This window comes from Vitis vinifera, chromosome 9 (genome assembly GCF_030704535.1).
Source record: "Vitis vinifera cultivar Pinot Noir 40024 chromosome 9, ASM3070453v1".
Lineage (NCBI taxonomy): Eukaryota > Viridiplantae > Streptophyta > Magnoliopsida > Vitales > Vitaceae > Vitis > Vitis vinifera.
This window is the reverse complement of record NC_081813.1, coordinates 10,642,032-10,658,348: the sequence shown is the minus strand read 5'-3', so window position 1 is coordinate 10,658,348 and position 16,317 is coordinate 10,642,032. Positions and strand designations below refer to the sequence as shown.

Below are 16,317 nucleotides of genomic sequence, written 5' to 3'. Positions count from 1 at the left end.
TAAGGCATCCCCCTGCCATTAGCTTGTCTAAGGCATCCCCCTACTGCCAGCTTGTTTAGTGCATCCCCCTACTTTCAATTTGTTTTTGCATATGTGCTTCTCACTTCATTATGATATTCTAGAGTTTATTTTCATCTTTTATGTAAGGTATAGCTTTGTGAGCTCGTAGCATGTATCTTGATTGTATTGTTAGATACTCTACACCTTGTGTCCTTGTATGGTACACGTTTAGTTTTTCCCTTTGTACTCATTTCTATGCTCTTTAGTGGTTCGACTGCTACTCAACTTCACCATCGATTTTCGAGCCACTTTTAAAGGCCTTTTTAGAGGGAGTTTGGATCCATAGTGTAGCTTTAGGAGCACTTTAGAATTTTCTGTTTTTTTTCATTTTTGTAGGGTTTTAGAGCCTCTTTGTTCTTGTTTTGGTTTAAGAGAACTCGTGTCATATTGAGACAAATTTGGTGGTCTTTCTTGTTCTTTGGCAGAGTTCACTTGTGTATATACTCACTTTACTCGTGGACTATCGAAGATGGACATATTTATAGACTCCAAAATTTGTCCCATTTTTTTTTTTACGTTAATTTCGAGCCCAATTTTGTGCTTAGATTTCAAATCCCAATTACGTGTGATGTTTTTGGCCCACTCACTATTTAATTATTATTTTTTATTATTTTGCATTTTATTATATTATGTTTTATTTTTATTTATTTTTCATTTTCTTTCTCCTTTCTCTTCCTTTTTCTCCTTCACCTACCTACCCCATCCACTTTCTCTCTCTCCTCTCATACCTCTCCATACCCCCACGTCACCACATACCCCCCCTCACTTTTCTTCTATCATTTTTTATTTATTTATTTTATTTCTCTTCTTCCTACCCACTTTCCTCTCATCTCTTCCCATTTGGGCCCTCAATTTTTTCCCTCTTTCTTTTTTAGATTCCCACCCCCCCAAGGTGGGCCAGCCCCATATTTTTCCCTCCCATTCTCTCCATTTTTCCTCTTCTCCCCTGACTCCTTTTGGCCGGCCCCCATTTTTTTTCCCCTCCTCCCTCCATACACTACCCCTTTTAGCAACAACACCAACACCATTCCCACGCGGCTGATCGACCCCCCTATTTCTTCTTCCCCATTTTTCATTTCATTTTCTCTACCCAAACACCCACACAACAACCGGCGGCCCTCCCCATTCTTCTCTTTTTTTTTTCTTTTTTCTGTTTCCCTTCCCAACGCATCCACACAGGCCCTCATTTTTTTTTGCTCCATTTTTTCTCCTCTCTCTCCCCTCCCACGACGTGACGCCGGTGCCTCTCCATCCCTATTTTCTCCCATTTTCTTCCCCCTATTTTTTTTTAAATTTTTTATTCATCTTCATTTTTTATTTTATTTTTATTTCCCAAAAACCCCTCAACCCTTACTGTCACCGGTAGATCATCGGCCAATTGTCGTCCGTGAGCCCCTACCGACCGACGACCCATTTCCTTACTTTCCCATTACACCCATTTTTTAATTTGAGTTTATGGTTATATTGTATTTGGTGATTAATTTGGGATATTGGGATTATATCAATTGCATATTGTTTATTTGGACTTTGGCCTATTGTTAATTGATTATTAGTTTGGGTTAGATTAATTGATAATTTGTATGGTTGTATTCATTTTAATTATTTAATTTGGACATGATATAACATTGTGATATATTTTGGATGTGGGTTTGCATATTAAATTGGGCTTGGATTATGGGATATTAATTTTAATTTATCATGTTTTGGGTTTGATTAATTGAGCTTATATTTTGGCTATTAATTTGGAAACTTTAAATTATAATCAATGATATGTCATTTTTTTTTTTGTTGGGTTATATTTGCTAATTTAGACTTTTTTTTTTTTTTAAATTGGTGAAATTGATGGGACTAATTTGAAATTTGAATTTGGGTTTGAATATTTGTTTGAGATTTTGTACATTTCTGGATATTTACATTTGTGCTATTTTTGTTTTTGCATGAACCTATTCTATAATTCTGTTGGTTGAGTATGAATTTATAGTACGTGGAGTATGAAATTTCATGGGAGAAAGTGAGAATCAAAAGGTTTTATGAAGACATTGAGCTTGTTGTAAGTTTATTTGAGTACATATTTTATTTCCCACTTTTATTTGGTTTTATTTTTATTAGTTCTTGTAAATATTCGTTTGTATATGTTTATTTGTTATGTACAGAATTGAATATCGAATAAATTATAAATTTTGTTCAAATGAGATGAAGAATTCAGTAAATATGTTTTAATAAAATAATGATTTTAAAATATTCTTTTTTAATAAAAGAAAGTTTTTTTTTATTAATAACATAAAAAAATGCTTTGAGAAAAATCCAAAAAAATTATTTTTAATCGAATTTGAAAAATTGTTTTTAATAATGATTGTCCAAAAATTTCTTTATTTAATAAAAATTGTCCAAAAATAGTTTTGTAAATAAAGTTGTCCCAAAAATTAATTTTTAATAAAATTGTCCAAAAAAAATGTTTTTTTTAAAAATAATTTGTATGAATCACTTTTCTTAAATGAAAACAAATTGAAATATTTTTTGTAAATAAAATTATAAAAATTCATTCATTTTTTTTTTTGTAAAAGCAAGTAAAAATAATTTTTGTTACCAAATTGAAATTTTGTAATAAATTTTTTTGATATAATAAGTGTAAATAACTTTTTCTGAAAATTAAATACAAATGAAATTGATAAAATAAATTGACTATTTTTTTTTGTAAATAAATAAATTGAAATAATTAACTCAAAATCATTTTTAATAAAATTCGTTGAAGTTTCTTGAAAACTAATTTTTTTAATATCTTTATTTTATTTTATTTTATTTAGTTCAATAAATCATTTTGCATAATCCTCTTGTCATTTATTTTGTGTATTCTTGTAATTAGATTTTCTTCATTATTTTTGTGTATATTGATTTTCATCATGACTTGTACATTGATTATTTTTCTTGGTATCCATAATTAATTAATTAATTGCCATAATTCCCTTAATTCGTTTAGTAGAGGTCGTGCGTATACAGGCTTAGAGGGTTGCTACGGCTCACCGTCATACCCCTTCCCAATAAGTAACTTAACCCCCGAACCCAAACTCAATTTTCCACGGACCTGTTTTTCCTTTAGGAGTCACAATTAGGGTTTTTCTTTCTTATTTGTTTTTTCCTTAAAATAAATTAAAATAAGTGGTGACTCCAAATCTTTTTCTAAAAATCAATTTTTCACCAAATTAAAAAAAAAAACGAGTTTCGTCATCGAGTGAGAACGCATCGAGCAAAATGCGAGGTCCACAATATTATATAAAATATTTTTTATTCACATATTATTGTAATTTGGCTAAACATAATTTTAAAAGCGCGCCTAGACTTGTGGCGGGGGCTTGTGCCTCCCCTTAGGCCAGGTACAGCCCCTTTGAAGAGGAATGGCTTAGGCGCAAAAAAACTTGGACCGCGAGCCAGGACCAAGGCTCTCTAAAGGCGCACGCTTCTGGCTTTGTTTATTTTTTTTCTCCTCCGGCCAAAACACCATCTTCTTGATTGGGTTTTTTTAAAGAAAAAATAGTAAGAAAACCACGTTTTGTCATTCTAAATGATAACATCAAAACAAGTAAATACAACCCAAATTAGGGCTCGATGCTAGCTAGAAAAAACGAGAAAAGATGAGAAAAGATGGAGATGGAGATGGAGAGAGAGAGAAGTATGGCGTACTTGGTTGTTATGGTTATTGGATTTTCCTCCATTACATGGTACACTCATGATCCATTTTGGGATTCATGTTCATTTTTTTTTTATAATTTATTTATTTTTATTATTATATGATAAATTGATAACTATATAATTACACTTCAAAATTTGAAACTACATATTTATTTGGGTTTCTTAAAAAAACTAATAAATAAAATAAAAATTAGATTGTGAAACTATTGATTCATATGATTTTTTTTTTCACTTCTTTTAAATAAGTAATTTTTTATTTATTTATTTATTTATTTATTTTACATTCATCATCTACTTATTTATTTATGTAGCAATCCATCTATGTATAATCATAACTAATGTTCTAAAGTATTTATTTATCTATTGTGAATGTATATTCATATATTTGTTATTTATTTTTAAAATTCTCTTTTTTAAAATGTTATTTCTTTGACTAATATCGGATAACATGTGTTTAGGACAAATCTACCATATTATACAAAATTATACATGTGATTTGTGCCTAACTTCATTAAAGTTGATACACTAGATTACGCTTAGGCTGTAAGATGGTTGTACACCTGTCTTATGCCTTTTAAAACTATGAAGGAAAATGTCATAAGACTATACATACGAAGTGGATAAATATGCGAGGAAGAATGGAAGAACCTGATAAAGTGGGTGGACTCATGGTTTAGGGTGTAGATGCGAGGAGTAGAAAAATATAGAATATTTCAAAAACCTAATAGTTGTATCTAATTTTTGTCCTCCATAATATTTTATATGATATAGTAAGATGATTTTCTCTAATATGTGAATGTAAATATGGTTGACCAAATAATGTTAAAACCTCAAATACCTTAGTGTGAATTATTTTTATCTTTATGATCTTGAATTAATATTGTTTGTATTAAAGGTTCCATTGACACAAAAAAAAAGTATTAAAGCTTTGGTTGAGGATTTCTAAAAGAACCAAAGAGAGCAAGACACTTAAGATGATGTTAAAAGGAATTTTAGTTGAAGAAGGAGTCAATTGTTTCTCATTGGGATGTGATACAAAAAGAGTAACAAAATTTATTCAAAGTGGAGATTGTTGGGAAGTATCTCAAATTCTTAATTATTTATAAATTCCTTGTTATAAAGAATATTGTACAAAATATTTCCTTATTAAAAATATCTCTAAAAATATTTTAGGTTATGAGAAAAAATGTTATAAGATAGAGAAAGGCATGTTAAGACTATATATGGTGTATAGATATATGGAAAAAAAAATCGAAGATACTCGATGAAGCAAACTGTGGGAAGGTAGTTCCCAACCGTTCTATCTACCTTTTATCCTCTATAATATTTTTTATAATATAAAAGAATGATTTTCTCTTTTTGACCTATTGATATAAACATCATTGGTCAAACCATATTAAAACCTTATTTATCTTTATGTAAATTATTTTATTTTGCTATTCTTAAATTAATATTGTTTGCAATAAAACTTCCACTGAAATAATAATTAATATATATGCCAAAACAATAATTAAAACTCAAACTTAGTATAAAAAGGTGAAAGTTTGTTCAAAGTAATGTAAAGCTCCTAGCAAGATTCAATCCTTCTCTAATTTATTCCTAAATAATGTGAATAAAGATGTAAGAATTCTTTGAAAAATGAAAACATTGAGCGAAAATGAAAAGAAAATAAGAAAAATATAAGAATATGAAAAAATAACAAATATCTAAAGTTAATAAATTATTTTTATATATTTTTTAATTTAGTTTATGCATATATTTTGTTTTTAATTATATCATTAAAAATAAAAAAATTAATTTAAAAATATATAAATTTTAATTATATTTCTTCTATATTTTAATTTTAATAGATATAACTATTATACTAGATAATTTAAAAATATAACTATTCCAAAACCTATTATACTAGATATCTAGATATAAATTTTAATTATATTTTAAAATATGTAAAAATAAAATATGAGATTTAAAATTTTTATTCTAAAATTAAAGGTGAAAATGTAACAATCAAAGGTTTTGATTTTTCTTTTTTTATAATAGATAGAAAATAAAAGCTCTTCACCTAAAAGTCAAAGTTGAATAATTATTAAAAATAAAAAAGAGAGGGAAAAAAGTCAACTAAGAGATAGTGGAAAAAATGGAGCAAAATGTGGCAGAAGAGTCGCAGTCAATTGTGGGAATGGCCTTTTCTTTTAATTTTCTTAAAAGAAAAATACATAAAGAATAAGGAAAATCACATGGCAGCTAACAGAATTCAAAGCTTCCATGGTGGAAGTGAAAGGGATGTTTGTCACCTTCTGATATTACTAATACATGTGATCTTCTCTAAACCAAGATTTTGCCTTTCATTTGCTACACCCAAGACAAGATTTGATTGAGACACTCCACTGACTCTTGGATCTCTTCCTTCAGGATCCTACTCATCATTTATCTCCTTTGATGGATTACCAACACATGCATTTTTCTTGATAGGTTTTTCAAAATTATGTTGGGAATTGTTTTATTTTTGTAAATAAAGAAAAAAATTAATCAACCATAACAAGTAAGTTTGGACAAAGAATTTTTTTTCCATTTATTCTTTTTTCCACCTACCATTCACAACCTATGTGGCATTATTGATATTTAATACTATTCATTCAATAAGGTATGATTAAAATCTCGAATAGGTCTATCTATCAAAGACTGTGGTTGACCATATGATTATATCTATATATTTAAATCGTATTTTGGTTCATTAAATTTCATTCTTTACACCTAAGTTTTATTATTGTTCTACCTTCCTTTAACGTGTAATTTGGACAAATTGATCATACCACACTAAACCTAATTGAATATTTAAATGAGTTTGAATAATCATTTTTAATACTAGGATTGGACCGATTAAGTTTTTTTTATAACCAAAACTTAATTTAAGCTAGATTTGGTTAAAGTTTTGAGTAACTCGAACCTAACTTAACCTTGATTTATTATTTTGATAATATTTATAGTTTATATGATTTTATAAAATAATATTCATTTTATTATTTATTTTAGTTTTTAAAGGAAAAATATCAAATTATAGTTATATCATATAGTTTTTCATCGTTCTTTAATAATATTTTATAATTTTTTTCTTTTTCAAAAGAATGATACAAATACCAAAATATGAAAACATATCAGAGAGTCGCTTGCTTTCATAAGATCAACATTACTTGAATAAGAAAAAAAAGTGTACATTTCATTGTCAGCGACTAAACAATTGTACAAACTGTGGATTGATTGATACGTTCAATCAGTCACACGTGCAATCCACGTGGGGGCATTATAATAATACAAACATTATAAGAGACTTTCAACCCTAAAAATCACAAATCAAATGAGACCAAAACCATATACTAATAATTTTTTTATTTTTTATGCATTGACCCATCATGAAAATGACTCATCATGTGCTCAATAATAACTATTGTCTAAGAACGATTCACCTGCCATTCGGTGGTTTTAATATGGATTTTATTTTATTTTATTTATTTTTGATGGAGATTATAAAAATCACATGAGAGTTGTGATTGCAGCAAGTGGTTAGCTTACCCTTTGAAATGGGATGGAAGCAGGCAAGTAGGTGAGTGTCCCTTTCCTCTCACTACTCTGCCTCCAAATCTCTGATGGGGATCTCCATTCCAAATTCTGTCAAGATGGTTTCTTTTATTTTATTTTTATTTTAAAAGGAAGGGTCCAAGCTTATTCCAACTCAAATAATGGAGAGGTTTATGAAATTTATGTGCTCAAAATTTTCCAATCATTGATTCTTAGTCACTAATTGGGATTTTTAAAAAAAAGTTGGAGGCATAATACAACTTCCTATATTAAGTTAGAAAAAGTTCTTTTCCACATTTTCATGCTCTAGTGTTGAAGTTTTGTGTAAATTAAAAGCAAGTTTTTAATAAAATTATTTAGTTTAAAAGTTTTTATTTGAGGGTATTTGTTTTTTTAAATTGTTTTGCCGGAAGTAATTTACTTTCAAAATTTAAATTATTATTTTTTTTTATAACTTACTATAATTTTTTTGTTGAATAGAAAAAACTAAAATATTTTATTTTTTTAAATGAAAAAAATAATATGTTTTTTTAATATTTAATAGAAATAAAATATTATAAAAACAAATAACTTAATACTTAACATTATTAAACACCATTTAGTTTTAAGTTTACTTTAAAATTAAATAAAAAAACAAACACTATCTTAAAAAAAATCTTGATTCTTGAAAAACTTGATAAAAAAAGACCTTAATGATGGGAGTAATTTTAAAATTTGTTTCAATAAAAATAAATAAATAAATAAAACATAAAAATGTTTTCACCTATACTAAAGGATTTTTTTGAACAACTTTCTAAATATTAAAAACAACATTTAGGATGAAAAGCAAAGATAGTAAAACGTTATGTTTGGTCCTTAAAAAGTGTCAAAAAAAAATATTTAAGGAAAATTATTTTCTTGTATTTAGTTTTATTGTGAAATAAAATTAAAATTAATTAAAAATTTATGTATTTTAAAATTATTATTATTATTATTATTTTTATATAAGAGAGTTAAAATAAGTTAAATGATTTTGAAGTAATATATAAAAATAATTTATTGGTTTTGATTTTATTTTTTATTTTTTTCTTTCTTTCTATATTTTCTTTTTGTTATATTTTCCTACAAAATTTTGAAGCTAACATAACCTAGAAACCAAACATAACCTACAAAAATAATGTAATATTTTATTAATAAAAGTAATAATGTAATATTAAAATTGTTCTCATATATTTTTATTAATAAAATATTTTGAGTTTATAAAACTCAATAAATCAAAGATAAAATTAATGTTTTATTTGGTAACTGTTTTATAGAATGGTTTTCTATGCTCTAAAATAAAAAAACAGAAAAACACGTTTGTCATCAAAAATGGTTTTTTGTTTTTTATTCTCTAAAACAGAAAATATGATATTTTTAGAGAATATTTTTTAAGTTGTTTTCATTGGGTTTATAAGGACTATTTAAAAAAAAAGTATATAAATGATAAAATAATTAAAAAATAAAATATTAGACATAAAAATTATTTTAAAAACATATTTAAATATTAAAATCATGTTAAAAACACTTCACATCTCTAAATAAAATTTTTGTTTTATAAAATATCAGAGAAATATTTTTAAAAAGTATCGTTAAAAATAATTTTCTCTAAACTAGTTTTGATAAACTATTTTTAAAAACAATAGCAAGGCCTAGATTTTATCTTATTTTTATAAATGGCGCGGAAAAAAATGGCAAATGTTGGATGTATTAATTGAGGTGAAATGAAAGCTTCCTTTTTTAAGTGCCTGGTGACAGAAGTACTTCGGCATCATGACAATCATCGATAGTGACATAAAAATGATATTCCTTTCAAAGTTTTTCCTTTTCTGATTTTTTATTTAATTAATTATTAAATATCCTATTCCTGATTCTTAGCTTCATCAATATAACTATGAACAGCCAAATTTAATTAATAATCATATTAAATTTTCACCCATAGTTAATTGTGGAATCTTATTTATTTATTTTTCAATTCAAATTAAAAATAAATATTGCTAATTTTATTAATATTTATAAGTTCCATTGGTTACAATTTCTTAGAACTATAATTTACTTTTAAATTTAATAAAATATTTTATATTTATTTAATTTATCAAAATTATTTATGCCTAATATAAAACTAGAAAAATAATATTATTTTAGGTAATAATTTATTTTTTATATGGAAAATTATTTTGTATTTAATAAATTTTTTATAATATCAATTTTTTATTTTAACTTTCACTTTGATTTTTAATTAAAGCAAAAAATAAAAAGTTATGATTAATTCGGTCTAATGCCTTATATATATATATATATATATATATATATATATATATATATGAAAAAATTTGGTATTTACCAAATTTACAATTTGGATCATTTATATGATAAATTTTAAATTATTAAATAAATACGTAAATATGTAAAATTAGATTATAAGTAAATAATGCTAGATATAAATAAATAAGATTAAAATATATAAAAATAAGACAAATTTACAAATAACCGACTAACATGTGATGATACAAAATAATGAAATCAAGTTATAAATCAATTCAGTGAGTGTATTTGTAAACTAATTTAATAATTTAAAGTGACTTAATAATCTAATAAATTTAGTGCATTTGATAAAAGAATTTAATAGTATAATTTAAAGTCAAAAACAAATTTAAGTAATAAGTAAAAATAATTAATTTATTCTTAATTTCACATCTTCATTTTATATTTTTATATTTATTTGTTCTAATCACTTCTATGAATTCTTTTGCTATTCTATGACTTTCATTATTACTCAATCTTTTTTATCCTAATTATAATTTATGAAAATATATATGTTAATATGATGATTTGAAATAAATTTTTAGTTAATTTTATTAAATAATCTTGATACTTAAAATAAAAATTAAGTAATAAATTTTAAGTGAATGATTAAGTATAATTTAACTTAAAGTAAATTTAAGTAATTTAATATATGTATATATATTATTTTATTTTTGAATTTTTGAAAGATGATACGATCTAATGTGTGGAAGTGTCTTGGCTCCATGGTTAAATTGAGAGGGAGTGTTGTAAAAGTGAAAGCATTAATCCACTTCAAGAGGCTTTAGTAATTAATAATAAAGAAATGGGGAGCTTCACCTTTTGATCACTGCCACATGATTTGCCCATTTGTGATTTGCCCTTCTGCCTTCCTCTCTCTCTCTCTCTCTCTCTCTCTCTCTCTCTCTCTCTCACAGGATAAAAGTGCTCTCCTGACTCCCCCCTCCTTCCCTATCAATATAATATTTAATAATAGTAATAAAAGAAGATAGCTTGAAATCAAGCTCCAACAAACAAAAAGCTCTTTAAATAAAGAGAAGGGTCGCCCCACATCTCTCTCTCTCTCTCTTCAAACAAGGGACATGAATCTTCTTCTTCCTCTTCTCCTACTACCCATCTGGGTGTTCACCACCACTTTGTTCTCTCTTCCAGTTCATGCCAGGCCTGACCCTCTTGTCTCCACCATTTATAACCCTCTTCTTCCTTCTCACTACCCACCCATTTCCCAAATTTCTGCACAACTGGAAGCTGTTTCTCCAGGTATTCACGCAATGTCTCACATTGACTGCTTCTCTTCTTAGTTTCAACATCATGTGTCTTCGTTTTTTTACTTCTCTTCACCATTTTCAAACATGGGTCATGGGTCGTGGGGTTGTCTTTTTTCAAAACTAAAACACAAATTTTGAAACCCCAAATGCTATAAATGTGGGTATGGTGCAGAGCTTTGTCAGAGTATTACAAGGGATGTGAATATGTGCCCTGTTTGGTTGCTGAGAAATGTAGGAACAGAAAAAGAAAAAACAAATTTGAACATTTGTTTCACATCATGGGTGATGAATTTTCTTGCTCTGTTTATCATTTGTTTCAATGAGCTAATGGGTTTGTCTTTTTGCAAAATTCAAATCCAAACTTGCAACCCGGACTGCATTAAATAGATGAATTCTTTCCGGATTTGTTCATTTTAGTGGGAAAAAAAGTTTGTTCTTTTCAAATTTTGAGTTCTGCTTTGTTTGGTTGAGGAATTCAGGAAAGGAAGAGAAACTACTTTTTTGAAACTTGGTTTCTAGCTCCATTCATCATTTCCATACTACGCTTTATTCATCATTTCTACCTCCACATCATGGGAAATTATCTTTCTAGCTCCATTCATCATTTCCATACTACGCTTTATTTTTAGAAATTCAAACAAGAATCTTGGAACCCCAGCTCCAAAATAGTAGATATATTTATATTCCTTTTTTTTAGTTACTGGTATTATACACTTATAGATTAAGTTTGTGATTGGATTCTTGCAGAAAACTGTAAAAAAAAGAAACACAACGACAACTTTAGACCCTGGATTTTCATTGTTTGGGGACTGAGAAAACGAAAAAAAAACCGCACCCAGTTGCTTCAATTAAGCTATCGACCTTTGTTGGGTTGAGTCTGTTCTATAATAATCCAAAATAATGTGAAACACGAGGTTCACCTTTTTCTTTTCTTTTGTTTTCTTGCCTTATCATAAATAGAAAAGAAGATTGCTCTCTCTCTCTTTTTTTTTTTTTAATTAAATTTCTACTCTTGGTTTTTTTAGATCAGTGCTTGGTTTGTACGTCTGGTGATAGATAATATCATCCAGTTAATGAGGGTTTGAATGCCTGAGACAAGCACTTCGCATTAATCTATTATATTGCCTTAGTTCTTAATGCATCGGAGAACATGATATTTTTGGTTAAATCTATTTGTCCCACCTTTGATTAATTGGTCTTTGCTAGATTTTTTTCAGGGTAAGCGTTTCTGAACTCACCAACATAAAATTTTATTTCAACCCTTCTTCTCGCTTTGATTCATTATTTCTCTAGTGTGTTCAACCTGGATACTTTTCTGTAGTCACTGCTTTGTAATTTCTACCGTACCAGGAATGCCAGAGGTTAGAGTAGTGCACCATCAAGATGTGAACAAGAGAATCCTTATAGCACTTGTTGTTGCTTCCACACTTCTTGGTGGAATTTTGCTATTTCTATCTTGTTTCTGGATCCAGAGGCAAAGAAATTTGAGGAATTCGGGTCGGAAAAGCCAACAAAACTTGGGTATTTTGTTTTCCCAAGCTTTTCATGTTTTTATTTTTTATGATGGAGTTACAGTGTTTACACCTCTTTTTCTAATCCTTTTCCTTTTTTCATCTTTTGTATTGATCTGAAGATGCTGCTAAAGGGCTTTCGTTAGGTCCAATCTTGGGTAAATTCAATTCTTTAAGGGCCAATGGTAAGAAGGATTCGGTAACTGTGATTGAATATCATCTGCTAGTGGCTGCAACCAACAATTTCAGTGAAAGTAATGTTTTGGGGGAGGGTGGCTCTGGTCGGGTTTACAAAGCTCGTTTCAATGAAAACTTCCTTGCAGCTGTGAAAAGACTAGATCGTGGTGGGCAAGATGGTGAAAGAGAATTTGAGGTAATGTTTAGTCTGGAATTCTCTATGGTTTTTGATTGGTTTGTTTTTCCTTGTGATATAGGATTAGTTTTCAATTTATCAATTGGAATTGCAGAATGAGGTTGATTGGTTGAGTAAAATTCAGCATCAGAATATAGTTTCCCTTTTGGGCTGCTGCATTCATGGTGAAACTCGGTTTCTTGTTTATGAAATGATGCAGAATGGGTCTTTGGAAGCCCAATTACATGGTAAAAATCCTACTATTCTCCATTTAAAACAAGAAAAAATGGTAAAATATGATTGAAAATAAAATTTATTTTCTGTTCATCTTAGTCATTCTTATGATTTGTACTTAGGGCCTTCTCATGGATCAACTTTAACTTGGCATCTCCGGATGAAAATTGCTGTTGATGTTGCAAGGTAAGTCCATTAAGTCAATTGCATAAATTCATTTTTGAAAAAGGCTTCTTTATACTTTTCTTATATTAACATAAATGCAATCACCATGATTGATGTTTCACAGAGGATTAGAGCATCTTCATGAGCACTGCAACCCTCCTGTCATCCATAGAGATCTAAAATCATCCAATATACTTTTGGATTCCGACTTCAATGCCAAGGTAAGTTCTATATATGATTCATAGAATCTGGTGTATCTGAGAGTGTGGTTCATGCATGTTCATATGAGCATGTGTTTGCTGTTCTCTTTGACTTATACTGAAGGGTGGGTCCATCTTTTTTTAATGATTTTTGCATTGATTCAGCTTTCTGATTTTGGCCTCGCCATAACTTCTGGGACCCAGAACAAGAACAATCTAAAGCTTTCAGGGACGGTGGGTTATGTGGCCCCGGAATATCTCTTAGATGGTATAACTAAGCTCTTTCTCTTAATCCATGCTACAAGTATAGAGTTTTTTCTTTTTCATTATTTTTTTATTCTTATCAGAAAATCACAAGTATAAAATAAATGCAGGCTGGCTTCATCTGTTTATTTCTTGCACTTTTCTTCACTTATGAGCTGTTCATTTGTTCTTTGTGTGAACCCTCTGAGCTTCTGTCATGTTCTGGAACAGTCCCTTTTCTGATAGTCCACTCTCTCTTGTGCATTTACCTGAAAATTGGGCAGCAAATGCCCATATAACAATATGATACTTTTCAACACAGCTATACATTTGTTGCTAATGTGATAAACTTCAACTGTTGTCACAAAATTCTCCAATTTTGAAAATCCCCATGAAATGTAGTCGCTTTTTTCTTATAATCATATGTAACCTGTGTTATATATCTAGCATTATTCATGAATACTTGGATAATTTCAGAAACTATAATTCAAGAAACTCTGATTTTTTTCCAGATTTTTCCTTAAATGAGGTTAGATGCTTCTTTTTTCACTCAGATATATCTTCTCTTCAAGCTAAATATTTTTCTGTCAAGTCTTTGTTCTTCACACTGAGTTTCTTGACATTTTCTCCATCTTTTTCAATTAATTTCCAAAACTCCAACTCAATTTTGACAAACATTGCACATCAGAGTGGGCAGATCTAGAAGATCTCTTATGTCTAATTGTTTATACAAAAAATCAGAGATACTGTGTACTTTTGCAGTCGAGTAACCGGAGTACCCACTCGAAATGTGCTGTTGAAATCAGGGAATTCTATGAAATTTTGATTTGGAATGTACTCCAGCCTGTCTTGGAAAATTGTCTCCTGAATTGTAACAAAAACAAAGGAAGCTCAGAGGAACTTGTTAACGACAAATTATTGATCTTGTGCTGCAAAGATGATGATAGTATCAACTTTTTGGAAGCACATTGTGGATCAGGCTTTCTCTGATACCAAATGGAGCTCAATCTTTACTGAAATGATTTCATGATAGTAAAATCATGACTCTTAATTTTATTTTTTTTTCTTCAGGAAAACTAACCGATAAAAGTGATGTTTATGCCTTTGGAGTTATCCTTTTGGAGCTTCTGATGGGAAGAAAACCAGTGGAAAAGATGGCATCAGCTGAATGCCAGTCAATTGTCACATGGGCAAGTTTTCTTTCAACCCCTTTCTAACCAGCCATCTTTTGAGGAAATTTATTAGGTCTTGAGTGCTTGGAACTGAACATTCAACACACCATTCTTAACATGCAGGCAATGCCTCAGCTCACTGACAGATCAAAGCTTCCAAACATTGTGGATCCCATTGTCAGAGATACAATGGATATGAAGCACTTATATCAAGTTTGTTGAACATAGCCTCTACATTTAAATACATTGCGAGTGTTCTGTTTTAGTTGCTGAATTGAATTTGAAATTGCTACTATGTTCAGGTAGCTGCTGTAGCAGTACTATGTGTTCAACCAGAGCCAAGTTACAGGCCATTGATAACAGATGTACTGCACTCCCTTATCCCTCTTTTACCCGTTGAGCTTGGAGGATCACTAAGAATTACAGAACCTTTGCCCCCCGTCTGCCCCGAGCCTTCTTCTCATTGATTGATCACATGCAGAGGCTTACATACAGTGGGAAGCTGCATCTTGTGTGTTGTCCATTGTCCAAAATCCATCAGAGTTCTATTTTCTAGCGTTTTTTTTGTCGTTATTTCTCTTATGATCTTTTTCTTCCATAACTCATAACCAGGGAAGTAATGGCATGACGGGATGGATTACAGTTGTAAATTGAGTCAAAAATAGACTATGATTGTTTCATAGTATTCTAAAAACTCCAGTTTTCAGATTATTTGGACAGGGCTTTTCCTAGAAATGATTCAGTAAGTAGTCCTCCTATGAGAAAAGCATGGAGGGAGGTAACTTTTTGAAGCATGACAAAGGAAATATTAGAAAGGAGAGTTATACTACTCAACAGGTTTGGATCTAATAAAATTGATGGTTAGAGCATGGAGGGAGGTGCTTTTCTGTCATGCCAATTGGCATTCTCACTTGAGCCATTTCTTTGCTGCAGGTGCTGATGGAGTAATATTCAAAAGTTGCATTTACATTCACTCTGGGCTCTTCAGTCTTAGGAAACACACAAATGGATTGAATTCGTAGTCCATAATCTAATCTTTTTAATGGCCAATATGAATTTAGACATTACTTGCTTTGGTTTTGAAGGCTATGCTTTTGGTTCTCAATAAATATTAAAGGAAAGGAAGGAAAAAAATGTTAAGGAAAATAATGTTTGATTTATGATTGAAAATATGAAACAAAATCAAATATAACTAAATTAGTTGGACATTTATATGTTTTCAAATTATTTATATACCAGGAAAAATAAGTGAAATAAAAATTTTAAAATATATAAAAATTATTGGTGGCATTTTGGACAACTTCATTGCCTTGTGCCTTTCTTAGGCCTGTTTTGTTAAATTAATAAAGAAACACCCGCAAAGAGATCTTCATTGAATTGGAGAACTAGGAATAAATTGTTGTTTTGTTCATATAAAACTCCTGTTGAAAGAACACAAATTTCACCGCTGAAACTTTTAAGAAAATGTGATCACCAATCTCAAATTCTAACTCTCTCCAATGATTATCAATATAACTTTTTTGTCTA

General features: G+C 29.1%; 1 protein-coding gene across 2 annotated transcripts; it reads left to right on the top strand.

The window, feature by feature from the left end:
- The first annotated feature begins 10,660 nt into the window (after positions 1–10,660).
- On the top strand, positions 10,661–15,501 carry LOC100252673 (probable receptor-like protein kinase At1g80640). 2 transcript variants are annotated; one of them, XM_010656569.3, is made up of 10 exons: positions 10,661–10,905; positions 12,264–12,434; positions 12,547–12,797; positions 12,892–13,024; positions 13,133–13,196; positions 13,300–13,396; positions 13,541–13,643; positions 14,690–14,808; positions 14,914–15,003; positions 15,093–15,501. In XM_010656569.3, exons 1-10 carry the CDS (start codon positions 10,728–10,730, stop codon positions 15,255–15,257), a joined length of 1,371 nt encoding a protein of 456 aa, XP_010654871.1. In that variant the 5' UTR covers positions 10,661–10,727; the 3' UTR covers positions 15,258–15,501. The 2 variants fall into 2 exon arrangements, with proteins under 2 accessions (XP_010654871.1, XP_010654872.1); XM_010656570.3 differs by lacking the exon at positions 10,661–10,905 and adding an exon at positions 10,939–12,131.
- The last annotated feature ends 816 nt before the right edge of the window (positions 15,502–16,317 follow it).